This window comes from Oncorhynchus mykiss, chromosome 1 (assembly GCF_057628025.1).
Source record: "Oncorhynchus mykiss isolate SJ-2025 chromosome 1, ASM5762802v1, whole genome shotgun sequence".
NCBI lineage: Eukaryota > Metazoa > Chordata > Actinopteri > Salmoniformes > Salmonidae > Oncorhynchus > Oncorhynchus mykiss.
Window position 1 is genome coordinate 86,524,391 of NC_143022.1, and position 26,371 is coordinate 86,550,761.

At 43.4% G+C, this 26,371-nt stretch overlaps 1 protein-coding gene across 4 annotated transcripts in view; it reads right to left on the reverse strand.

Annotated features, from left to right (window-relative positions):
- LOC110530648 (disks large homolog 5) overlaps positions 1-26,371 on the reverse strand; it is a 102,457-nt gene that overhangs the window by 55,733 nt on the left and 20,353 nt on the right. For 3 of the 4 annotated variants that reach the window (XM_090242440.1, XM_090242429.1, XM_090242422.1), the window contains exons 2-8: positions 26,178-26,246; positions 20,859-21,036; positions 19,642-19,785; positions 12,888-13,071; positions 11,750-12,009; positions 11,465-11,663; positions 11,143-11,256 (exon numbers count right to left, since the gene is read on the reverse strand). In XM_090242440.1, the coding sequence (XP_090098566.1) occupies positions 11,143-11,256; positions 11,465-11,663; positions 11,750-12,009; positions 12,888-13,071; positions 19,642-19,785; positions 20,859-21,036; positions 26,178-26,246 (1,148 nt within the window). The remainder of the gene's footprint in view (positions 1-11,142; positions 11,257-11,464; positions 11,664-11,749; positions 12,010-12,887; positions 13,072-19,641; positions 19,786-20,858; positions 21,037-26,177; positions 26,247-26,371) is intronic. The other variant, XM_090242433.1, reaches the window with a different exon arrangement.

Below are 26,371 nucleotides of genomic sequence, written 5' to 3' on the forward strand. Positions count from 1 at the left end.
TTTGAGGAAGCTCCATTTGTTTTTTTTTTCTCTTGTGTGGTTGACACTGTGCTTCTATTTTCATGTGCCCAATTGGGGCGAGAGCAGGTTGTTGTTTGTCCATAGTTTGTTGACTGTTAGACTATGGCTAACATTGATTTATTATTCAAGTCCTGAGGGAGGAGCTTCTGGATTGCTATACTAAAGACCAATTGTTATGAATTGAGATTGACGATAAATGTCTGAAAGAGATGTTCAAGTCCATTCTAGAGGCCAACTTGATCGAATCCGGCATTCTAATGGAGTGGCTACATTTCGGTCCACTACAAATGCCCCTAATCCGGTCTTATCTTCAGAAAAGCAAAAGGAACGGTTGTTGCTACAACTAGATCATGATAGGCTGAAACAGCAACAAGCCTTGGAAAAGGTGTTGGAGGTAGAAAGGCTTAAACAAGAACTTGAGTGTGCGAAACTGACACTGCAACAAGTCTGTTTTGATTTGGTCAGAGATGGTAAGCTCTCTGGCATGTCTCTTAATGACAGTTACGGTGATATCTCCGGAGGTCGTGCTCAACTTTCCTTCAATTTGGCTGGAAACTTGAGGCTCCTGCCGAAATTCAGTGAAAAGGAACCCAATATTTTTTTTTCACTGTTTGAAAGGGTAGCAGATTTCAGGAATTGGCCTGACTCCGACCGTACGTTGATGTTGCAATGTGTGCTAACTGGGGGAGCACAAGAGGCCTACTCGGCTCTTTATTTTGCTGACAGCCAAAACTATGGCAAAGTTAAAGATGCTATGTTGCACACCTATGAGTTAGTTCCTGAAGCGTATCACCAGCGGTTTAGAACCTGGAAAAAAGGTGACAGACCTATGTTGAGTTCGCACGGAATTTGCACACCCAGTTTAACCAATGGTGCACTTCATTGGATGTTACAATCTACGAGCAGTTGTGCAGTTTAGTTGTGCTGGAGCAGTTAAAAGATTGCCTTGCCACACACATAAATGAGCATACGGTGCAGACTGCCACGGAGGCTGCCGTTTTGGCTGATGGATATGTGCTGACGCATAAAGGTCACTTCGGGGAACCCCTTCTTTGCAGTGATGGTCCCAGGGAGAGTTTTGGGACAATTCTTTACTACTGGGCCTAATCTTGTCTTAAGGGTTGAATGTGGTTCCCATGTGAAATCCGACCATGGCAAAATCTGCCATTTCTGCCGTGGTAAAGGTCATTGACAAAATGAATGCCCTGTCCTTAGAGTTAAAGCTAGGCCTTCTGGGGTTAATGCGCCCGTTCGGCCTACCACATTGCGGCACCTGCTTTTAAGTTAAGGGATTCAATTGTTTCACCTCGAGACCAGTTAAAAAAAACATTGGGTATGGTTGACAGTGCATCCATCTATTCACTCTTCATTACGGAGGGTTACGTATCCTTGATGCGTAACCAAGGATGGTCCCAGTTAACGTCCTGCAAGACACTGGTGCTTCAGTCTAATTCTTCAGTCAGTGCTCCCTTTCTCTCCAGAGACAGATACAGGGCAGTGTCTTGATCCGAGGGATAGGTTTGCATATCGTCTGTCCCTTTACACAAACCTGTGCTCTCCACAGATCTGGTACAAGGTGAGGTCATCATAGGAGTGTGTCCCTCATTGCCTGTCGAAGGAGTGGCAGTGACTCTAGGAAATTACCTTGTGGGTGGGTCTGGTGAGAAAAATAACCACCTCCCGTGGTTTTCATGCCTTCTGCCCATCTCAGAGAGGTGCTGGATGAAAGTGCTGAGTTTCCCCAAAGTGTTTACTGCTTGTGCCATGACTCGTGCAATGAACCACGCTGATTCCGTGTCGGAGTCTGGTGTAGGGACCAGCGAGGTGGTGGACTATTCTGTAACTTGTGGACCAGACCTTCCTTTCTGTTTCCCGTAGTGACCTGGTAGCAGAACAGCGGGCTGACCCTACTCTGAAATTATTGTTTGAGCAGGTCCTCCCGGCTGATGATGTTCCAAGTGTAGTACAGCGATACTACTTACAGGATCAAATGGTAGTGAGGAAATGGCTGCCTCATGGTTACCATTTTTTGGGTGACCCTGTCATTCAAAATTGTGGTACCATATACCTTCCGTGATTTGGTTTTGCAGACCTCATGGGGATATTGCTGGTCATTTGGGTGTTTGGAAGACCTATGACCATATTGTGTGTGATTTCTTTTGGCCTTGGCTGAAAAGAGATGTCTCAGTATTTATCAAACTTTGCCAGTTGACTGGGAAGCCTAACCAGACGTTAAAGCCAGAACCTTTGTACCCAATACCAGTAGTAAGCCAACCCTTTGAGCATTTAACTATTGATTGTGTTGGCCCATTGCCTTGTTCCAAAGCCGGTTATATTTATCTGCTTACGGTGATGTGCCCAGTGACCCATTATCCCGCTGCTTATCCTCTCCATACCATAACAACCAAGTCTATTGTTAGGGCATTGACTCGGTTTATTTCTGTTTTCAGAATATCTCAAATTATTAAAAGTGATCAAGGTTCCAATTACACGTTTGCACAGGTGTTAAGCCAACTTCGCATCAGACAATCTTGCGACCGCATATCATGCACAGAGTCAGGGAGCCCTGGAGCGGTTCCATCAGACCTTGAAGTTGTTGTTGCGTGCTTACTGCACTGAGTTGTACCGAGACTGGGAGGAGGGGTTGCCTTGGTTGATGCTTGCAGCTAGAGGTTTTACAGGAAAGCACAGGGTTTAGCCTTGACGACCTAGTCGCTTAGCCCAGATGGTGTCCTAGAAGGATGGTTAACTTCTCTTGGGTAGGGGCAGCATTCTGAATTTTGGATGAAAAAGCATGCCCAAATTAAACGGCCTGCTACTCGGGTCCAGAAGATATGATAGGCATATAACTGGTATATTTGGATAGAAAACACTCAAAAGTTTCCAAAACTGTTAAAATAGTGGCTGTGAGTATAACAGTACTGATTTGGCAGGCAAAAACCTGAGAAAAATCCATTCAGGAAGTCATTTTTTTTGTGTGTTGGTTTTGTAGTTTTCTATTCAATGCCATTACAGTATCCATTGATTTAGGACTCAGATTGCAGATTGCAGTTCCTCCTCCACTAGATGTCAGTCTTTAGAAATTGTTTCAGGCTTGTATTCTGATAAATGAGGGAGTGGACCTGACGTGTCAGAGCTTTTTCATGCGCAATCCGGAGAGAGTGCCTTTGTTTACCTTTTATATTGACAACGTTATTGTCCGGTTGAAATATTATAGATTTAGGCTAAAAACAAACAACCTCAGGATTAAATATAAACAACCTGAGGATTGAATATAAACATCGTTTGACATGTTTCCATGAACTTCACGGATAAAATCAGGATTTTTTTTGTCTGCGTTTGAGCCTGTGGATTACGGAAGAAAACTCGAACAAAACGGAGGTTTTTGGATATAAAGAGACTATCGAACAAAACAAACATTTGAGTAAATTAATGTCTTCTGAGTGCCACCATATGAAGATCATCAAAGGTAAGGGATTAATTTTTATCTCTATTTCTGACTTGTGTTACTGTTTGTAATGGTTTGTCTGCTGGGCTATGTTCTCAAATAATTGTAAGGTTTGCTTTCGCCGTAAGGCATTTTTAAAATCTGACACAGTGGTTGGATTCACAAGAAGTTCATCTTTAAACCTGTGTAAAATATGTTTTGTTTCCTGAATTTTTATAATGACTTTCTGTATTTGAATTTGGCGCTCTGCAATCTCACTGGATGTTGGCCAGGTGGGACGTCCCACATACCCTAGAGAGGTTAAAGAATTCAGAGTCTCTGGGTAGATTGGATACTCTGCTGGGACACTTGCCTGTTCCTTGTCGTGCCGAGCTCTGAATTTGGTCATGAGTTTCACTACTTTAATTACAGATATGCCTTCTCGTACCCATTTGGTAAATCATGATATTGACTTTGGTGATGCCACACTTATCCGGCAATGGTTTTACCGTGTGTCGTTAGAGAAACAAACATTTAAACTCAGATTCAGTATATGCTTATATATGCTTAATGAAATATTAAGGGGCGGACAATGTTTTTGGCGGATGCGTTGTCCCGTGTGCCTTCTCCTTAGCCGTCCTGTTTAATACGGTGTTGTCTGTTCTCCGACAATTCGGTCTCCCTCCTCCTTTTCTTAATTTGCATCCAGGCGCCATGGTGGCTGAAGCTGAAGCTGGAGGTGTGAGTTGAGTTAAGTGGTGGACCTAGGTGGTTGGCTGTCTAGGGAGTATAGTATATTTTTGTTTGCTTGTGTTTGTTAAAACATTTTTGAATTTGTTTCAGGGACCTAGGAGGTCCCCGTTTTTATGGGTGGGGTGTAATCGCCCCTCTCTGCTCCGTCCAATGGGTTTTGCTACGCTTACTTCCTGCAGAAGATTGGTGGGCAGAGCTGGGAGGGTTGTCAGTGCTGATGGAGCACACCTGTGAAAGCTCAGCTGTTGCATAATACCACTGTTTCCCCATTCAGCAAGAGATTCCTCTCTCCATGCATACCTTTGTAGTTGACACCTAATTTACTGACCGTCATGTATCATTGTTGCGAGTGTTTACCTTATTTATGGTATAAATTCATTTTGTTAGTCCTTTACTCAGTGTGTGGTTTCTTATAATCTTGAGCCAGGTTTTAACAAGTCAAATGAAGAACCATTTCAAAGTAGAAGTGTAGGCGAGAGAAAAATATTCTGTCATTGTTGACAAAGATGGAATCTGTCTGATATACAAAAAGCTTGGGGAAAAATAAAGAATGTCTCATTCGTTGACAAAGACTATGGTTAAACTGCTTTAGCAAAAGAAAGAAAATGGGTTGAGAAATAGAGACATCAGCGATTGTAACGTTCTTTGTTTCACGGAAACATGACTCACTTGTGACACGTCAGAGTCGGTACAGCCACCTGGCTTCTTCACGCATTGCGCCGACAGAAACAAACATCTCTCTGGTAAGAAGAAGGCGGTGTATGCCTTATGATTAACGAGACGTGGTGTGATCATTACATACAGGAACTCAAGTCCTTTTCTTCACCTGACCTAGAATTCCTTACAATCAAATGTCGACCGCATTATCTACCAAGAGAATTCTCTTCAATCATAATCACAGTTGTGTATATCCCGCCCCAATCAGACATTGACAGTCAAATTAATTTATTTCAGGGCCGTGTAAACTGGAAACAACAAATCCCGAGGCTGCATTTATTGTAGCTGGGGATTTTAACCTGTTGAGTGTAGGGGGCAGTATTTTGATTTTTGGATGAAAAACGTACCCAAATTTAACTGCCTATTTCTCAAGCCCAGAACAACTTCATTGCTCGCTTTGAAGACAACACAGTGCCACTGACACGGCCTGCTACCAAAACATGCGGGCTCTCCTTCACTGCAGCCAACGTGAGTAAAACATTTAAAACGTGTTAACCCTCGCAAGGCTGCCGGCCCAGGCGGCATCCCTAGCCGCGTCCTCAGAGCATGCGCAGACCAGCTGGCTGGCGTTTTACGGACATATTCAATCAATCCTTATCCCAGTCTGCTATTCCCACATGCTTCAAGAGAGCCACCATTGTTCCTGTTCCCAAGAAAGTGAAGGTAACTGAGCTTAATGACTATCCCCCCCGTAGCACTCACTTCCATCATCATGAAGTGCTTTGAGAGACGTGTCAGGAACCATATAACCTCCACCCTACCTGACACCCTAGACCCACTCCAATTTGCTTACCGCCCCAATAGGTCCACAGACGACGCAATCACACTGCCCTAACCCATCTGGACAAGAGGAATACCTATGTAAGAATGCTATTCATCGACTACAGCTCAGCATTTAACACCATCGTACCCTCCAAACCCGTCATTAAGCTCGAGCCCATGGGTCTCAACTCCGCCCTGTGCAACTGGGTCCTGGACTTTCTGACGGGCCGTCCCCAGGTGGGGAGGGTAGGTAACATCTCCACCCCGCTGATCCTCAACACTGGGACCCCACAAGGGTGCGTTCTCAGCCCTCTCCTGTACTCCATGTTCCCCCATGACTGCGTGGCCATGCACGCCTCCAACTCAATCATCAAGTTTGCAGACGACACTACAGTGGTAGGTTTGATTACCAACAATGACGAGACGGCCTACAGGGAGGAGGTGAGAGCCCTCAGTGGTGTCAGGAAAATAACCTCTCACTCAATGTCAACAAAACAAAGGAGATGATTGTGGACTTCAGGAAACAGCAGAGGGAGCAGCCCCCTATCCACATCGACGGGACAGTAGTGGAGAAGGTGGAAAGTTCCTCTGCGTACACATCACGGACAAACTGAAATGGTCCACCCCCACAGACAGCGTGGTGAAGGCACAGCAGCACCTCTTCAACCTCAGGAGGCTGAAGAAATTTGGCTCGTCACCAAAAGCACTCAAACTTTTACAGATGCACAATCGAGAACATCCTGTCAGGCTGTATCACCGCCTGGTACGGAAACTGCTCCGCCCACAACCGTAAGGCTCTCCAGAGGGTGGTGCACAACGCATCACCGGAGGCAAACTACCTGCCCTCCAGGACACCTACACCACCCGATGTCACAAGAAGGCCAAATAGATAATCAAGGACCACCCGAGCCACTGCCTGTTCACCCCGCTATCATCCAGAAGGCAAGTGAAACAGAAGAGAAACCTAGTGATGTCGGAATAATGTCGGAAAAGAACAGTTTATTTTGAGGAATGGCCAGGAGAAGCAGGGTCTGTAAGGGAAAATGGAATCAATACAACAGCATCAAACGACACAATGCTGATGCAGAAATGTAAGAAGCTCTCTGTGGCTCAGCAGAAGAATTTGCTGGATGCTGTGGAGGGAAACTAATAGACCCCCTCTTTCGTACCATCTCAGGTGGTGTACATATGAAAATCGGATGAAATATATGTGAACGCAGTCACTGTATTGCCCATATCTTATGCAAAATATATGTCCTCAATACACAGGCAAGAAGATGAGAGCAACAGGAGTGGAGGGGGGTATATAAAACAGACCAAACCATTATCAATTTCTACTGATCCAATATATTGATGCAGGGGTGTGGATAGGCTCATTTGAACAACCTATTTTAGGCCTTGATATTATTATGAAACTTGACTACATTCAACATTTCTGAAGGAAAGGTGACATGACAAATTAGACAACTGCAGGGATCTACAGTTCAGAACCATCTCATTTGGACTATGAAAAATAAAAATAAGTGTGGAAGGTTGGATATGGAACCAGAGTGCTTGACAGGTGTTGCCCCACCTTGCACAAAACAAAGGAAGCTATGGCCGCTACTAACGTAGTGGAGGCTCCTAACATCATACAATGTGGCACACCATGTTATCCAGCTACTCTGATGCTTCCTCCAGATACCACATTACTTGAACACGACTGTTGTGAGTTGGTTTTGGATCAGCTCCTTGATGGCCTTATTAAGAGTCAGCCGTTGGAAAACGCTAAGTTTCTTATACACAGATGTTTTAAACATTATGGAGGGGGGTGTGAGGAAGGCAGGCTGGGCAGTTACTACAACGGACAATGTGATAGTGACAGGCATGTTACCTGCAGGAACATCAGCACAGGTGGCGGATTGGTGGCTTTGACAGAAGCACGTAAACAGGCTGAAAAACAGCTAATATCTACAGACTCAAGGTATGCTTTTGGTGTTACCCATGATTTTGGAAAAATATGGAAAAAGGAATCATGATATCACTGGGAGCTACTGTGAAGAATGGACATTCTCACCTATACTGAATGCTCTCCAGTTACCTGGGCAAGTTGCAATTTTGAAAATTAAAGCACTTGGGAAAAATCTTTACAGACAAGAGTAATGGTAATGATTTGGCTGACAGAGCTGCCAAGGCAGCTGCCAAAAGAACACCTCTGTCACCTAAACTGATTAGGAGATACATTGCAACACAGAGATATGCAAAGCAGTGCACCAAAAGATGAAGGTTGGGAATGGATGGCTGCAGGATGCAAACTCAACCAAGGTGTGTGGAAACACAACCTGATCCTACTTGGTGACACAGATCCACTCTTTGGGACACATTGGTGTGGACAAGATGGTTTATCGTTTAGTGGGCAAATGGTGGAATCCTGGTGTGCGGAAAGATGCTGAGGCTGTTGTGGCGAATTGCAACATTTGTATGGAAAACACCACCAAAGGACGAGTGAAAGTACAGACATGACGAGCGCCTGCCCCACCAAGACCCTTTAGACTTCTACAGCTTGATTACATCACGCTGCCCAACTGTATAGGACACAAAGATGTGCTGGTCATTGTTGATCGTTTTTCACGATGGGTTGAAGCATTCCCTACTAAGAAAGGAACTGCACAACACAACAAATTTTGATTTGAGAAATCATAGAAAGACAAGTAAAAGAGGAGTGGGGAATAACTCCCGAGGGGGGACATGATGTCATGCCAGGACAGTGGGTGATGGTAAAAAGATAAGACATCAGGGCCAAAATGGGAAGGTCTTTATCAAGTTTTGCTCATAATGAGGTCAACAGTTAAAGTCCAGGGAAAATGGATACATGTTGTCCATTTTGATGACAAAGCGGAGCTTGGAGAATAAAGAACTGATTGATTAGCAATCGGGGGCCAATCTCTGAAGAAGCCTAGTAAGATGATCAGAACCTGATAAGCTTCTATGCTGTATACCACAGTCATCATATTAGGGATATCTAGGTGAAATGTCCAACTTCTTCCTGAAAATCACGACATGCTTACTTAGGGAAATCTATTTGAAACCAGGACATGTTACTTTCACATTTTTTTCCTTTGTTACAGGTTATGAGAATCTACAGTCTGAAGCAATATCCCTTGATCCATGACTGTACTTGAAATGATACAAGATCACCAGTGAAGTGCTCATTAGAGAAGTCCTTATCAACCAGAGGAACAGAAGAAAAATTCATCACTACGGGCAGACTTACAGAACAGTTCTAATCATTATCTATGGGGGACTGATATCAGTGTGGAAGAGCAGGTCACTTTTAAAGGACTTGGTGAATAATTACCTTGCCAATAGAACAATTTAATATTATTGTCTTGTAGACAATTCTTTATTTTGTGTTTCCTCCTAGTACAGGATGTGGTAGGAATCGAATCATTACACCTGTTAATACTTATTTTCTATAACTTTGTTTGAAATCGTATTGTAACAGCAAGTACAATATGCCCTTTGTGTTTTATAGAAATGCAAGGTGTAATGTGAATTATTTTGTTACTGCGTTTTGTTTTCTAAAGACATTTTTTTTTATGGTCTAGGGTGAGTAAAAATATGTCGAAGATAAATACACAACGCAGAGGACGAGAGGACGAGAATCAACAATCAATGGAAAGTGTTTTTTCTGTAGTTACGTGGGGCACGTTCTTATTGGTACAACCTGAAAAAGGATACTCGTTATTTGACCATTGGCCCAGTTTATTGCAAGGAATTAAAATATGTCAAACACAGGGTAGGGCTGAGTTACAAAGTAGATCCTGTCCCTTTGTTTTGTGGAGAATCACTGAGGCCAGGGGAGCATGTACACATCTACCTCCCCGCATGATTCCTCCTGTTTGAATAAGAATAAACCTATTTTCCTCCACCTGATTTGCTTTGGGGTCTGTTATTGAAGAATAACATCAACTTCTTCTAGCACCACCTTTTGCCTTGACAGCTTTGCACACTCTTCCCATTCTCTCAACCAGCTTCATGAGGTAGTCACCTGGAATGCATTTCAATTAACAGGTGTGCCTGTTAAAAGTGAATTTGTGGAATTTCTTTCCTTAATGCGTTTGAGCCAATCAGTTGTGTTGTGACAAGGTAGGGTTGGTATACAGAAGATGGTCTTTTACCAAACAGGGCTAAGTCCATATTATGACAAGAACAGCACAAATAAGCTAAGATAAACTAGTATATCATTACTTTAAGACATGATGGTCAGTCAATCCAGAAAATTTCAAGAACTTCGCAAAAACCATCAAGCGCTATGAGGCGCGCCACAGGAATGGAAGACCCAGAGTTACCTCTGTTGCAGAGGATAAGTTCATTCGCGTTACCAGCCTCAGGAATTACAGCCCAAATGAGTTCAAGTAACAGACACATCTCAACATCAACTGTTCAGAGGAGATTGTGTGAATCAGGCCTTCATGGTCGAATTGCTGCAAAGAAACAACTACGAAGAAGAGACTTGCTTGGGCCAAGAAACACGAGCAATGGACATTAGACCGGTGGAAATCTGTCCTTTGGTCTGATGAGTCCAAATTTGAGATTTTTGGTTCGAACTGCCATGTCTTTGTGAGAAGCAGAGTAGGTGAACGGATGATCTCCGCATGTGTGGTTCCCACCGTGAAGGATGAAGGAGGTGGTGTGGGGGTGCTTTGCTGCTGACACGGTCTGTGATTTATTTAGAATTCAAGGCACACTTAACCAGTATGACTACCACAGCATTCTTGCAGTGATACGCCATCCCATCTGGTTTGGGCTTAGTGGAACTATCATTTGTTTTTCAACAGGACAATGACCCAACACACCTCCAGGCTGTATAAGGGCTATTTGACCAGGGAGGAGAGTGATGGAGTGCTGCATCAGATGATCTGGCCTCCACAATCACCCAACCTCAACCCAATTAAGATGGTTTGGGATGAGTTGGACCGCAGAGGGAAGGAAAAGCAGCCAACAAGTGCTCAGCATATGTGGGAACTCCTTCACAAATGTAGGAAAAAGCATTCCTCATGAAGCTGGTTGAGAGAATGCCAAGACTGTGCAAAGCTATCATCAAGGCAAAGGGTGGCTAGAATCTAAAGTCTAAAATATATTTTGATTTGTTTAACACTTTTTGGGTTACTATATAATTCTGTGTTATTTCATAGTTTTGTTGTCTTCACTATTATTCGACAATGTAGAAAATAGTGCATATATAAAAAAAAACATTGAATGAGTAGGTGTGTCCAAACCTTTGACTGGTACTGTATATTCATTGATTAACCTAATGATGATTACCTGTCAGAGACGCAATACCCTCCTCTCGGATTAGTTGTTTTGACTGTCTAGTAATAAACTGATCGATAGATGGATTAAATAATAGATTAACCTCACAGAAGAGGTGTTTGATTTGTTTGGTGTACTGATTGATTCCATTCTAAATTGATCTGAACCTGTCTGAGAGCCTCCGTCTCCTCGCTGGCCACCATCCTTTCAGAAGAGGTGTTTTTGAGGCGGGCCTCTGCAGCCTCCAGCGCCATCTGCAGCTTTTCCAGCTCCTTGATCACCTGTACCACAGAATTTAATAAACCACTTTATATTTTAGTATTACAATTTTATTATAGTATTATTATAAAATAATAATGGGCTGAATTCCTGGACAAAAAAAGCATACTCAATGGTGATTATACATTGAAAGTAATTTCTTAGTCCAGGACTAGGAATAATCTGTGTCTGAGAAACTGGGCTTTAAAGTAAAATGTATTTCTCTCTGACCTGGTCCCTCTCACTCATGATGAGCCTGTACTCGTTGAACACAGAGTCTCTCTCCTCCTTGAACTTCTCACAGTCCTTTACTGCCTTCAGCTGGAAGTTCTTACAGCGCATCACCTCCGACTGCAGCCGCTCCATCTCCCGCTGCAGCACCTTGTTCTGGGCTGAAGACTTGTCCAGCTCCTGTTGTACAGAGTCAAACCTGGGGAGAGAAGGAGAGGTGTGTAGTGCTATATAGGTGTTTGTAGTGTATAAACTATTCTCGTGGATTGTGCAGTGTGTGTTTACCTCCTCATGGACGTAGAGCAATGTTGTTGGTAGTGTATGGCCTTGTCTCGTTGTTTCAGCAACGTGTCCATCTGTTTCTGTAGTCGTCGGTTCTCTTCCTCCGCCTGCTCCAGCCTGCTCAGGTCCGTGTTGTGATTGGCAACTTTCTCACCGTAGCGTTTGCTCAGCGAATCGTATTCCTTCCTCACCCCCTCCAGCTTGTCCATGGCTGTGTCGTACAGTTTGTTGAGAACCTCTGAGGAACCGTTCTCTCTCATCACCTGGAGGAAAGACACGGTCGCCCAGCTGATGATTTTAGAACTAAACCTACATTTCATGTTCAGTTCCCGTCTCTGTGTGAAACTATGAATTTAACAGGTTTACAATATACAGTTGACACATTAAAAACATTTTTAGATGCATGCCTTCAGATTGCCACACACTATCAATGTTATTGTTCTAAAGCACCAAGCCACAAGGAAACATTAACAAGCCAGAATGAGCATGGATTCATTTTTACACCAGTTAATCAGCAGAGGACGACAGTGAGGAGATGCAGAATGGATTATTCAAGACCATTAGGCTGTGTTTATACAGGCAGCCCAATTCTGATATTTTGCCCGATTATTGGCAAAGGATCTAATAATAATTAGGAAAAATATCAAAATTGGACTACCTGTGTAAACGCAGCCTTAGATAGTATGGTGTAACTAACTAGGTTTCATTTTGCCGGCCTGTAAAATCACCTCTTCATAATTAAAATGCAATAACCTCCAGGCTTGCTGAACTCTGTGGTAATTAGTGTGGGAGCAGGTGAGACCCCAGGGCAGTATTGATCCAGACTACATCACAGCATGTATAGGTATGTCTGTAGCCTTACAGGAGATGGAGACCTATATGCTGCTTAGTTCAAACACCTCCCCTTACCTTATAGAACTCTGAACGATGACTAGGTACCGGGGGGTATGTGTCTACACACCATTTACATGAGCCATTGACATTGTCCTCAAACACTGCCCTTTACAGAAGCGCTCCGTATGCATCTCCAAGCAGTGTGTCTCCTGTCCACCGCAGTAGTCTACTCCCGGGATGTGTGGATGTGTGAAAGCCCGGCAGCCAAGTATAGGTCACAGCAACCTTGTGTGGTTGTGTATGGTACCTCTTGCTGCTGCAGCCTCATGTCAGCCACCTCCTTCTGGTCGTCACTGTGCATCCTGCGGAGCTCCTCACAGCTCTGCTTCAGGTGGTTGTGTTCCCTGACCAGCTGAGCGTGGTCTCTCCTCAACACCTCCAGCTCCTCCTTCAGCTGAGACTGGTCTCCTAACACACGGCTGTGGAGCATACTGGAGACCGAGAGGGAGAGGTCAAAACTGGGGGAGGGGAAGACACTGATGGCACATTCCTTAACACGGTCCGAATAGAATAGAGATTCTCCATGATCACATGGTAGTCAGACTAACACCAAACTGTCCTCCTGACTACAGAGTTTGGCCAGGCTGCTTGGTGTTGTAGGCACGATGGAGTCGATAATAAAAGGCAGCTCTACTGTTTTAAAGTTTGGTTCTCCTCAGTGTCTCACAAAAATCCCTCATGGACAACCACACACAGAGCTCCCGAGCGCCGCCCCCTTCCCATAACACTGTTGGATTTTCAAATCTAAACAACGTGAAGTCTCAATCCCCCAGGAAATAAAAAAAACATTGAAGAGAAGCCCATTATTGTGCCAATACTGCTACATAGCTGATGCTGGCTACATAGCTGATACCTGCTGGACTGTTCATTTATCACGGTACTCCACTTTGTTAACCTTTGTTTATCTGTCAGCCCTAGCCCCGAACACAGGCCCTGTGTGTAGTTAACCGACCCTCTCTGCCCATTCATCGCCATTTTACCTGTTGTTGTTGTTGACTTAGCTAGCTCTCCCAATCAACACCTGCGATTGCTTTATGTCTCTCTCAAATGTCAATTGGCCTTGTATACTGTTGTTTAGGATAATTATCATTGTTTTAGTTTACTGCGGAGCCCCTAGTCCCACTGTACATGCCTTAGATACCTCCTTGTCCCACACATGCGGTTTTCTCACCCAGTATAACCAGCATGTCCAGAGATGCAACCTCTCTTATCATCACTCAGTGCCTGGGCTTACCTCCACTGTACCCGCACCCCACCATACCCATCTGCACATTATGCCCTGAATCTATTCTACCACACCCAGAAATCTGCTTCTTTTATTCTCTGTCCCCAACGCACCAGACGACCAGTTTTGCAAGCCTTTAGCCGTACCCTCATCCTACTCCTCCTCTGTTCCTCGGGTGATGTGGAGGCTAACCTAGGCCATGTGTGTCCCTAGGCACTCTCATTTGTTGACTTCTGTAATCGAAAAAGCTTTGGTTTCATGCATGTTAACATCAGAAGCCTCCTCCCTAAGTTTGTTTTTCTCACTCCTTTAGCACACTACGCCAACCCCGATGCCCTTGCCATGTCTGAATCCTGGCTTAGGAAGGCCACCAAAAATTCTGAGATTTCCATACCCAACAAAAACATTTTCCGTCAAGATAGAACTGCCAACGGGGGCGGAGTTGCAATCTACTGCAGAGATAGCTTGCAACGTTCTGTCATACTTTCCAGGTCTATACCAAGACTCAACAGCCATAGTTTCTCAAATGACTGCCTCGGCTGGTTCACCAACTACTTTGCAGATAGAGTGTGTGTAAAATCGGAGGGCCTGTTGTCCGGACCTCTGGCAGTCTCTATGGGGGTACCACAGGGTTCAATTCTCGGGCAGACTGTTTTCTCTGTATATATCAACGATGTTGCTCTTGCTGCGGGTGATTCCCTGATCCACCTCTACGCAGACGACACCATTCTGAATACATCTGGCCCTTCTTCGAACACTGTGTTAACTAAACTCCAAACGAGCTTCAATGCCATACAACACTCCTTCCGTGGCCTCCAACTGCTCTTAAACGCTAGTAAAACCAAATGCATGCTTTTCAACTGTCCGCTGCCCGCACCCACCCGCCGGACTAGCATCACTGGACGGTTCTGACCTAGAATACGTGGACAACTACAAATACATAGGTGTCTGGCTAGACTAAACTCTCCTTCCAGACTCATATCAAACATCTCCAATCCAAAAATCAAATCTAGAATCGGCTTTCTATGTCGCAACAAAGCCTCCTTCACTCACGCTGCCAAACATACCCTAGTAAAACTGACTATCCTACCGATCCTCGACTTCGGCGACGTCATCTACAAAATAGCTTCCAATAGTCTACTCAGCAAATTGGATGCAGTCTATCACAGTGCCATCCATTTTGTTATCAAAGTGCCTTATACCACCCACCACTGCGACCTGTATGCTCTCGTTGGCTGGCCCCCGCTACATATTCGTCACCAGACCGCTCCAGGTCATCTATAATTCTATGCTAGGTAAAGCGCTGCCTTATCTCAGCTCACTGGTCACGATAACAACACCCACCTGGAGCACATGCTCCAGCAGGTATATCTCACTGGTCATCCCCAAAGCCAACACCTCCTTTGGCCACCTTTCCTTCCAGTTCTCTGCTGCCAGTGACTGAAACGAATTGCAAAAAATCACTGAAGCTAGAGACTTACATTTCCCTCACTAACTTTAAACATCAGCTATCTGAGCAGCTAACCGATCGCTGCAGCTGTACATAGTCCATCTGTAAATAGCCCCACCCAATCTTACTACCCATCCACAAATAGTTTCTATTTACTTTGCTGCTCTTTTGCACACCCGTATCACTACTTACACACCATCATCTGCTCATCTTTCACTTGTGTTAATCTGCTTAATTGTAATTATTCTCTCCTATGGCCTATTTATTGCCATACCTCCTCATGCCATTTGCACACACTGTATATAAACTTACTTTTTTTTCTATTGTGTTGATTGTACGCTTGTTTATTCCATGTAACTCTGTTGTTGTTTCTGTCGCACTGCTTTGCTTCATCTTGGCCAGGTCGCAGTTGTAAATGAGAACTTGTTCTCAACTGGCCTACCTGGTTAAATAAAGGTGAGATAAAAATAAATAAAAACAGACGCCTGTCCTGGGCCCGCTTCCCAAAACCATTTTTATTAACGGTGGACTTGAAATCGCTCGTAAGGTAACGCCTGCCTCAGAGCACTCTTACAACAACTCAGTGTGTCGTTAGATCACTGTCACTTTACACACAGAAGACCTCAGCTAGACAAAGAATGAAGATGTCTCTGTGACCGCCCAAAACTTCATAGTTGAATATTAATAGACTAAAATGTTTACAATGTTATAAACAAGCGAAGCAAGCAATGAAAACTGAGATAACAAAATTATATAATAGTTTGATTATTAGGCTAAAGATTGACATCACTTTCATGTATGTGCAATCGATAGACCTACCTAGTACAAAGCAATTAGGTTACATCTGAGCCGCTTCAATATATCTATCTATAAGCTAATGTATTTCCCTGTAGCCTAACCAATAACCTAAAGGTCAACATATTAGGTCTATGGCAACGTTGCTTCACCATGCTTCATTATTTAAATTGTAGAATATCTATAGGTCTACTTGAAGCTTTTGGCAATGAAGTCCTGTCTCTACTTCCCCAGAGTCAGATGGACTCGTGGATAGCATTTTTATGTCTCTGTGTCCAGTATGAAGGAAGCTAGAGGTAAACTCAACAAAAAAAGAAACCCTGTCTTTGAAAGATAATTTGTAAAAATCCAAATAACTTCACAGATCTTCATTGTAAAGGGTTTAAACACTGTTTCCCATGCTTGTGCAATGAACCATAAACAATTAATGAACCTGCATCTGTGGAACGGTCGTTAAGAAAATAACAGCTTATAGATGGTAGGAAATTACCAAAAGAAAGGTTACAGTTATGAAAACTTAGGCCTCTTTAGTGTCTTATCTACTGACTCTGAAAATTACCAAAAGAAAGATGCCCAGGGTCCCTGCTCATCTGCATGAACGTGCCTTAGGCATGCTGCAAGGTGGCATGAGGACTGCAGATTGGACATTGCAATTTATTGCCCTGGCCATACTGTGAGACGCCTAAGACGGCGCCACAGGGAGACCGGACGGACAGCTGATCATCCTTGCACTGGCAGACCACGTGTAATAAAACCTGCACAGGATCGGTACATCCAAACATCACACCTGCGGGACAGGTAGAGGATGGCAACAACAACTGCCCGAGTTACACCAGGAATGCACAATCCCTCCATCAGTGCTCAGGCTGTACGCAATAGGCTGAGAGAGGCTGGACTGAGGGCTTGTATGCCTGTTGTAAGGCAGGTCCTCACCAGACATCACCGTCACTGTCGCTGGACCAGACAAGACTGGAAAAAAGTGCTCTTCACTGACGAGTCGCGGTTTTGTCTCACCAGGGGTGATGGTCGGATTTGCGTTTATTGTCGAAGGAATGAGCGTTACACCGAGGCATGTACTCTGGAGCGGGATCGTGGAGAGAGGTTCCGTCATGGTCTTTGGAGGTGAGTCACAGCATCATCGGACTGAGCTTGTTGACATTGCAGGCAATCTCAATACTGTGCATGGGAAGACATCCTCCCTCATGTGATACCCTTCCTACAGGCTCATCGTGACATGACCCTCCAGCATGACAATGCCACCAGCCATACTGCTCGTTCTGTGTGTGATTTCCTGCAAGACAGGAATGTCAGTGTTCTGCCATGGCCAGCGAAGAGCCCGGATCTCAATTCCATTGAGCACATCTGGAACCTGTTGGATCAGAGGGTGAGGGCTAGGGCCATTCCCTCCAAAAATGTCGGTGCCTTGGTGGAAGAGTGTAGAAGGGCCTTGGTGGAAGAGTGGGGTAACATCTCACGACAAAAACTGGAAAATCTGGTACAGTCCATGAGGAGGAGGCCACCAGCTACTTAATGCAGCTGGTGGCCACACCAGATACTGACTGTTACTTTTTACCCCCCCTTTGTTTAGGGACACAATATTCCATTTCTGTTAGTCATATGTCTGTGGAACTTGTTCAGTTCATGTCTCAGTTGTTGAATCTTATGTTCATACAAATATTTACACATGTTAAGTTGGCTGAAAATAAACGCAGTTGACAGTGAGAGGACTTTTTTTTGTTGTTGCTGAGTTTAGTTCCCAGAGACAGTGCTAACAAGCTTAGGTGCAAAGACTGGAAATAGTCAGGCACAGATAGCTAGCTTCCAGTCTTTGCGTTAATCTAGTTAGCAGTGGCTCACAAAATTACCCCTTACTTCCTTCATACTGGACAAAGCAACATTCAAATGGTATCCACAAACTATCCCTCTAATTGCATGCACGCACACACCTTCCATGCCTGGATTTAATGCCATGGATTACCACATATAGGCTACCTATGGCAGCAGGCAGCCTAGCGGTTAGAGCGTTGGGCCAGTAACCGAAAGGTTGTTAGATGGAATACCCGAACTGACAAGGTAAAAATCTGTTGTTCTGCCAATGAACAGGCAGTTGTTCCTAGGCCATCATTGTAAATAAGAATTTGTTCTTAACTGACTTGCCTTGTTAAATAAAGCTTTAAAAATATATTATATATATTTTTTTTTACTCTGGTAAGTGATTAAAAGCATGACAGGTACACATACCGTCAGTTGACTAAAGCATGTGGTAGGCCTATAGAACATAACTTGATAGCAATCCATTATCAATTGACTATAAATGATAGACCAGCCAACATGGACGCATTATGCGTAACAACTACGCAATTCTCTGTCCATGTACGAAGGTATGAGATCCGAGTTAAAAGTACGCAGAAATGAATAGGCCTGGATGTATTTTATTTTTTACATTTGAATAAAAAATATATCCACTGAGTAAATCTAACATCCTGATTCTCGAGCTGCAACACACAGACATGTACAAAGTGTGTCAACGGACATGGAGTTAAATACATCATTATTCAAAGTAGCTGCCCCGTGTCTGTCCCTCCTGTTTGTTGTGATGTTGAGTTTGCCGACTCTCCGCTGTAGGTAAACACATGGACAAATCCCGTATCGACTACATGTGTTGTGGAAAGGTAAACACTCATTGTTTCAAGTTAACGTTTGCGAACATAAGATGGACATTCAGTGGGTTTTAAAGTGCCAGCAGTTTACTCGCATTTGCTAGTGAAATAAATGTAAAAGCAAATACGAAAAAGAACTGGTCACATGTGCGCGAGTGTCATGGACATTTAATTCTGCATCCATTAGGTGTATTTTCCACGTAACATTACAAGGATCACGCAACCTGATAGACTAACTGTAATTACTAACTGTGATCCACGTCGCAAAAAGCATTACATAAGTATAATAAAAAAGTAATATAAACATCTTGGCATGAAATGGAGTGGGGAGTTTAGAAGACTGCGCGATGAAGAATGAATGAGTGTCTGATATTAGCTATAGAGGCAATGCTTCTATAGACTCACAAACTGCGCGCGCACGAGCGTGGGGAGGAAGTAAACACCAATTCTGAGAGGTGCTACAAGCGCGAGTTGAATCTCCAATTTGCCGCGCGCGTCTGGTATTCTAAAAAGTTGAACAGGGTTGGCAGATCTACAACTCCTTAAATCAGATAATCCCCATTACATTTCAATAAAAACACACCATTAGCACATCAATGTTCTTTCAATTAGTGTAATTGCAGCACCAGGCACTTCCCCAGTCTAAGTGAGTAAAACCATGATGCCATACAACCTCTCATTATTCCCATCTAATTACAGTCTATTCAGAAACAGTAGAGAACAGAGGATTCCTGACATTAGGCTGGGAAGTGTCGTATAGGACCACTAAAGGTCCACCTCTACCCAGACATGACACGTCTTTCTTTCAACAACCCAGTCAGTCAGTCGACCAACCCACCCACCCAATCAGTGATGTGATGGTGGTACTCACTGGTAGAAGTCAGCCTCCTTGACGGCCTCCTCACATCTCTTCAGAGTCTTGGTGTGTTGGTTCTGTAGAGTCTGGAGATCTGCCATGGCCCTCATACACTGGTTTTTCAGACGCTCGTAATCATGGCTGGCTTTGAAATTTGGCCTTTGGGGAGACGAGACAATGAGATGCTACACTACATAAGAACTACCAACTGAGACCTGGTCTACAAGGGCAGCCCAATGTCAATTTAGATATAAGAGTTAGAACCAAGGCATGCAGTTGCTTTGCATCAAAATGCAGAGGACCCAAAGGGAAATGCATCCATGAGTCAACCCAGAGCTGCAGAGCTCAGCAAACTGTATGAAGGGTTCCTAATTTGCACTCAGACTGGAATTTGATTGTCTTGGTACATTTGGTTAAATTCAAAGTACCTCTAATTAAAATGGTCAAATGTCATAACTGAGTCATGTCAAACTATACCTCTCTCCTACACTTCAAATCCACTAGGCGTCCCTCCCTGTTCTGAATTGAGTTTTAAACTACCTGGTACCCGGAACTCACGAGGGCTTTCATAAACTGAACAGGATGGTTGCCTATAAATTTCTGTCAACAGTCCTGATCGTAAAGCCAGATGACAGGGAGGGCAAGAGACTTGATAGGAACTTAAATACACTCAGTCAGAGGCAGGGCTACTTTGCAACTTTCAGACTACTCTTCATAGATGTGTCAGCAGTTTGTTGACTAAAATCATTGGATTGTAGCCCTTTTCCATGAGAGCACGTCTGCCTATGAGAGATTAACTCACTATTGTGCATCCCTCTAGATTCTGTACACTGGCTTCTGGAAACAGAATGCTTCATACAAATGTTTGTAAACATGACCAATCATAAACCTACAGGTCAATATCCTCAAAGTAATGACCGACAGAGAGAAATTAACAAAATGTTAGTGTCTATTGTAGCAGACCACGTGTGATGTAGTTCAGGTGCTTAGGGACAGCACAACAATGGCTGATTTCCTTGAATTTTATGATTAGCTAGATGGTATTCTCTATCTAAATCTTGCATTTTGACTACTTGTTGCATAGAGACATTCAGTAAAGATGATCTACTCTACTTATGTATAGATGTTGTATTTGACCAATGGTTGGATTAATACATAGATTTACAGAATAAAGACTATCCACTCTGCTTTTCCGTCTCCTCGGTCATGTGGTGGGTGGAGGATGTCTGTACCTGCAGTCGTCGAAGGTGGTGCCGGGTGATGCCAGGGCCAGGCGCTTGCGGAGCTCGTCCCTCTCACGGGTCACCTGGCGCAGCTGGAACAGGATGGTGTCCAGGTTGTCACCAGCAGGCCGGTTGTCGTTGAGGGCTGGGGGCGGAGACGAGGCTGAGCCGTTACATGGGGGTGAACCTGCAACAGTGAGTATGTCACCACGGGCAAGAGCAGCTCACCGCCACCGGAATTCATGGGACAGGAAGGGGAGGGGTTGGGAGAAGATGAAATGGACGCTTGCATCATAATATCAACCAAACACAGAAATACAGAAGGTTATAAAGAAACATTTTATAAGCGCAGTACTTCATATTGGAAGAACACTAGAGTTCAGCGAGAATTGATTGGATAACCTCTAACTTGAAGTGATTCTTGATCTGATTCTTCTCCTGTGTCTCATTCTGGGTAAAATAGGGTTCTACCACAGGCCACAGGTCTACCACATCTGACTTGAGTTAAACAGGCTATTTACATAAACAAGAATTAGACTTGCAAGTTGACATTAATGTATTATTCAGGTGAAGGCTGAGATAAGGCACATAAATCCCAAGTTAGGATTTCAGCTAACAAACAGGAAAGAGTAATCTCACTTGAACCTCATGCAACTTTGTCAACTTCTACTAGACTGGCCTAATACTGTATTAATGTTGGATATGAATGCAATGTTCCTCAAAAACTCCACCAGCAGACTGGGACAGACTGGGACAGAAAATGATGATTAAATGCACCACAGCAAGTCTGGACTATGACAAAACAAACAAACAAACCTAAAGTGGTTGAGGCCTTGTCCTTGACATTCTCAACCAATTCACTAACAAAGAACTGCTTTAGCACAGCATATTCTGATATGAAATTCCTCTAATATTTTCCAAGAATAGCCTCAGATCCACAAGGCAACAATGCTGGTAATCTCAGACAGCAACAGACTAGAGATAATATTTATATCTGATAGAACATATTTCCAGTACTTTTTGTCTGGCTGGCTTATGCAGAGTATCTGGGGCACTTTTATCGCGTTGCATTAAGCAACAGATTCGTGTAGTCGTACAAAAATACCATTTAAAAGGTAAATTGAGGAAGTAGAAAATAAAAGATTAATAGTATACATTGAAATTAATAATTTCCCCTGTTCCCTTAGCTACGATTATGACATTTGTTCTAGAGGTCGACCGATTAGGATTTTTTCAATGCCGATACCGATTATTGGAGGACCCAAAAAAGCCAATACCGATTAAAATCGGCCGATTTTTAAAATGTAATTTGTAATAATGACAATTACAACAATACTGAATGAACACTTATTTAACTTAATATAACACATCAATAAAACCAATTTAGCCTCAAATAAATAATGAAATGTGTTCAATTTGGTTTAAATACTGCAAAAACAAAGTGTTGGAGAAGGAAGTAAAAGGGCAATATGTGCCATGTAAAAAAGCTAACGTTTAAGTTCCTTGCTCAAAACATGAGTCTTCAATATTCCCAGGTAAGACGTTTTAGGTTGTAGTTATTATAGGACTCTCTCTCTCTCTATACCATTTGTATTTCACATACCTTTGACAATTGGATGTTCTTATAGGCACTTTAGTATTGCCAGTGTAACAGTATAGCTTCCGTCCCCCTCCTCGCCCCTATCTGGGCTCGAACCAGGAACACATCGACAACAGCCACCCTCGAAGCATCGTTACCCATCGCTCCACAAAAGCCGCGGCCCTTGCAGAGCAAGGGGAACAACTACTCCAAGTCTCAGAGTGAGTGATGTCACCAATTGAAAACGCTATTAGCGCGCACCCCGCTAACTAGCTAGCCATTTCACATCGGTTACACCAGCCTAATCTCGGGAGTTGATAGGCTTGAAGTCGTAAAAGGCTCAATGCTTAAAAGCATTTTGAAGAGCTGCTGGCAAAATGCACGAAAGTGCTGTTTGAATGAATGCGTACAAGCCTGCTGCTGCCTACCATCGCTCAGTCAGACTGCTCTATCAAATATCAAATCATAGACTTAATTACAACACAATAACACACAGAAATACGAGCCTTTGGTCATTAATATGATCGAATCCGGAAACTATCATTTCGAAAACAAGACGTTTATTCTTTCAGTGAAATACGGAACCTTTCCGTATTTTATCTAACAGGTGGCAACCCTAAGTCTAAATATTGCTGTTATATTGCACAACCTTCAATGTCATGTCATAATTACGTACAATTCTGGAAAATCAGTTCGCAACGAGCCAGGCAGCCCAAACTGTTGCATATACCCTGACTCTGCGTGCAATGAACGCAAGAGAAGTGACAATTTCACCTGGTTAATATTGCCTGCTAACCTGGATTTCTTTTAGCTAAATATGCAGGTTTAAAAATATATACTTCTGTGTATTGATTTTAAGAAAGGCATCGGTGTTTATGGTTAGGTACAGCAACGATTGTGCTTTTTTCGCAAATTCGCTTTTGTTAAATCATCCCCCGGTTGGCGAAGTTGGCTGCCTTTGTTAGGAAGAAATAGTCTTCACACAGTTCGCAACGAGCCAGGCGGCCCAAACTGCTGCATATACCCTGACTCTGTTGCAAGAGAAGTGACAATTTCTTTTTTCACGAATGCGCACCGCATCGATTATATGCAACGCAGGACACGCTAGAAAAACTAGTAATATCATCAACCATGTGTAGTTATAACTAGTGATTATGATTGATTGAATGATTGTTTTTCATAAGATAAGTTTAATGCTAGCTAGCAACTTACCTTGGCTTCTTACTGCATTTGCGTAACAGGCAGGCTCCTCGTGGAGTGCAATGTAATACGGCCAAATCGGTGTCCAAAAATACAGATTTCAGATTGTTATGAAAACTCGAAATCGGCCCTAATTAACCGGCCATTCCGATTAATCGGTCAACCTCTAATTTGTTCCATCCTTTTATTGACCTACAGATAAAAAAAAGCTTGTTTTTTTCTACTAAGCTGCTGTAGGCCAATAGTCTATCCTAATACTTTCAAATATCCCTTTACCTTTTATTTGCATCTCTTCCTTGTGAACACCTATAGGTGAAACACCTGGATCATCTAAACACGACTACGGTGTGATACAGGACGTGTTTAGTTAGCCTACCAAGGGCTGTTACGATGACTGTATTACCGCCAAACCGGCGGTCACAAGTTATGACTGCGGTCAAATTCCACATGACCGTTTAGTCACGGTACCTAGGCTTCTCCAAGCTCTGATGCTGCTGCTGGTCATGAGTAGCCTACTAAACGTGGTAACTGCCTGGTACTTGGCACTCTATTGTCCCTCTAATCAATGCAAATATAATTGAAAATCTAAATCAAACAGAACCATGAGCTCATGTTGCACAACATTTCAATAGGTTATGCAATTGCGTGAGAAAACAGTGATTTCCTCCATTAAAAAGAGGATCCAACAGCTCCAATAGGCTATGCCTACTATATTTATTTCTCAATTTTCCTAATATTAAGCACATTGTTTACCTTTACAGCAGGAGTATAGCCTACCTGGCTGGCATGACAATAAACCACACGGGGAAAAGCATCCTCCATTCACTATTTAAGTGCAAAGATGAAGTGTATTGTTTCCCGCTGCCCCCATTTCGATACAGGTGCATGATAATGGTCCATTCTAAATCAAAACAAATCTCACATATATTATTTAGTATATGTACAGACAAGATGAAATCAAGAATAGTCTGACGGGTGACAATATTAGACTATCACTTGTGAGCGCTGCATTGTCGCTTGTGAATGATGCCCAGCATGTGCAGTAAGGCAAGACAGTCGGTGTAGAGCCTAACTGGCATACATAGTCGGCGCGTGAGTTTCAACTTTGGGGAAGATAATTTTTACCATAAAAATGCACCTTTATAATAAAGGATTACATTAATAAATCACATTTGCGGTCACTTGAGAAAACTTCATTTTGGAACATTCGCGCTTACAGCCTACTGCCGTGAGCACATTGCTGCACTTATAATGTGAATAAATAGCCTAATAGTTCATCAACATTTTAAGCTAAACGTTCTGATCTGTTGCATCAGCCTCATTGCTTTTAAAATGTTTGATGCAAGTGGTTGTATTAATTTTGGATCTATCGCATCTCACAACTGTCCCAAAGCATGTTTGGAATATTTATTTATTGCACAGAAGGACAAGTTAACCAATAGAATGTCAACTTTTGCACTATGGGGCATAGTAGAATGACATAGGCTAGTACTTTTGCTGTTTGTTAGGCTTACTCACCTTGTTGGTTGATGAAAATTAGGCTAAATGTGGACAGTTCTGCTAAACATCTTCAATATGCGCCTCAGAATTTGATAAGAGGGAAGTGCAGTTGCGTCCCCAATGTGTCGGTCTTCACTTGTAGTCTACTTCTAGCTGAGATGCCTGTGAGAAGGAACCAATCACGTGACAGGCATTGGCTAATAAGAATTGAGATATCTGAGAGAGCCATGTGAGTGAGGTGCTTCGGAGCACGGCAGCTCAGAGAAGGGAATTATAATATTCATAAAACGGCCAACCGAATCGTTTCTAGTCATCTCTCCTCCTTCCAGGCGATCGCATCTAAACCTTCATAGTATTACCATGACGACCAGCAAAACAATTCATCTTTCAATCACCCACGTGGGTATAACCAATGAGGAGATGGCACGTGGGTACCTGCTTCTATAAAGCAATGACAAGACGGGAGAGGCAGGACTTTCAGCGCAATCTGCGTCAGAAATAGAAATGAGTTCTATTTTAGCCCTTGGCATCGCAAACGCTTGTTGGCGCACGCGAGCAGTGTGGGTGCAATATTTGAATAACATGGATTTCTAAATGTATTTTGCAACGCTCACGCACGCAACGTGTCTGGTCAGCATGTACGCCTACACCACGCCTTTCACAGACGACCTCTCTACGTCCCTTCACCCTCTCTCTCTCTTTTAGTTTACACCTCCTTCCCACTCATCCCAGAACAGAAGCAGGCCTGTCAGGGAGGCCGACAGACAGAGACAGGCCCATCTCTCTCTACCTCTACCTCACTTCCCAGAACAGAAACAGAATGAGGAGCGGGCCAGACCAAGAGACAGACGGACAGGCAAGCAGAGCCACGCAGGCAGGAACTCAGAGGATTATGTGCCATCCTTGGCATCAGGTTGGGCCTTTAAGGGTTTACGTAACACCCAGTGATGCTGAGTCATTTGGACCCCTGTCAAGCTCTGCCACTAAGTGAGTGTTAAGAAGGAAGCATGGTGAACACACACAGAAAATGTTGTAGGCCCAATACTTACCGACACTGCTTAGGGAGCTGCTACTCTCAGAGTCTGAGGGCATGGTGGAGAGAACACTGTATGTAGAGCCTGCAGAGACAGTGATGAGGTGGAGAAGAGAGTAATCAGTAACCAGTCAAAAAGAAGACCCCGAAATCAGGTGTTTTACATTGAAGTCGTTCTTGAAACAAATGGTTTGGTTCATCAATCGATGA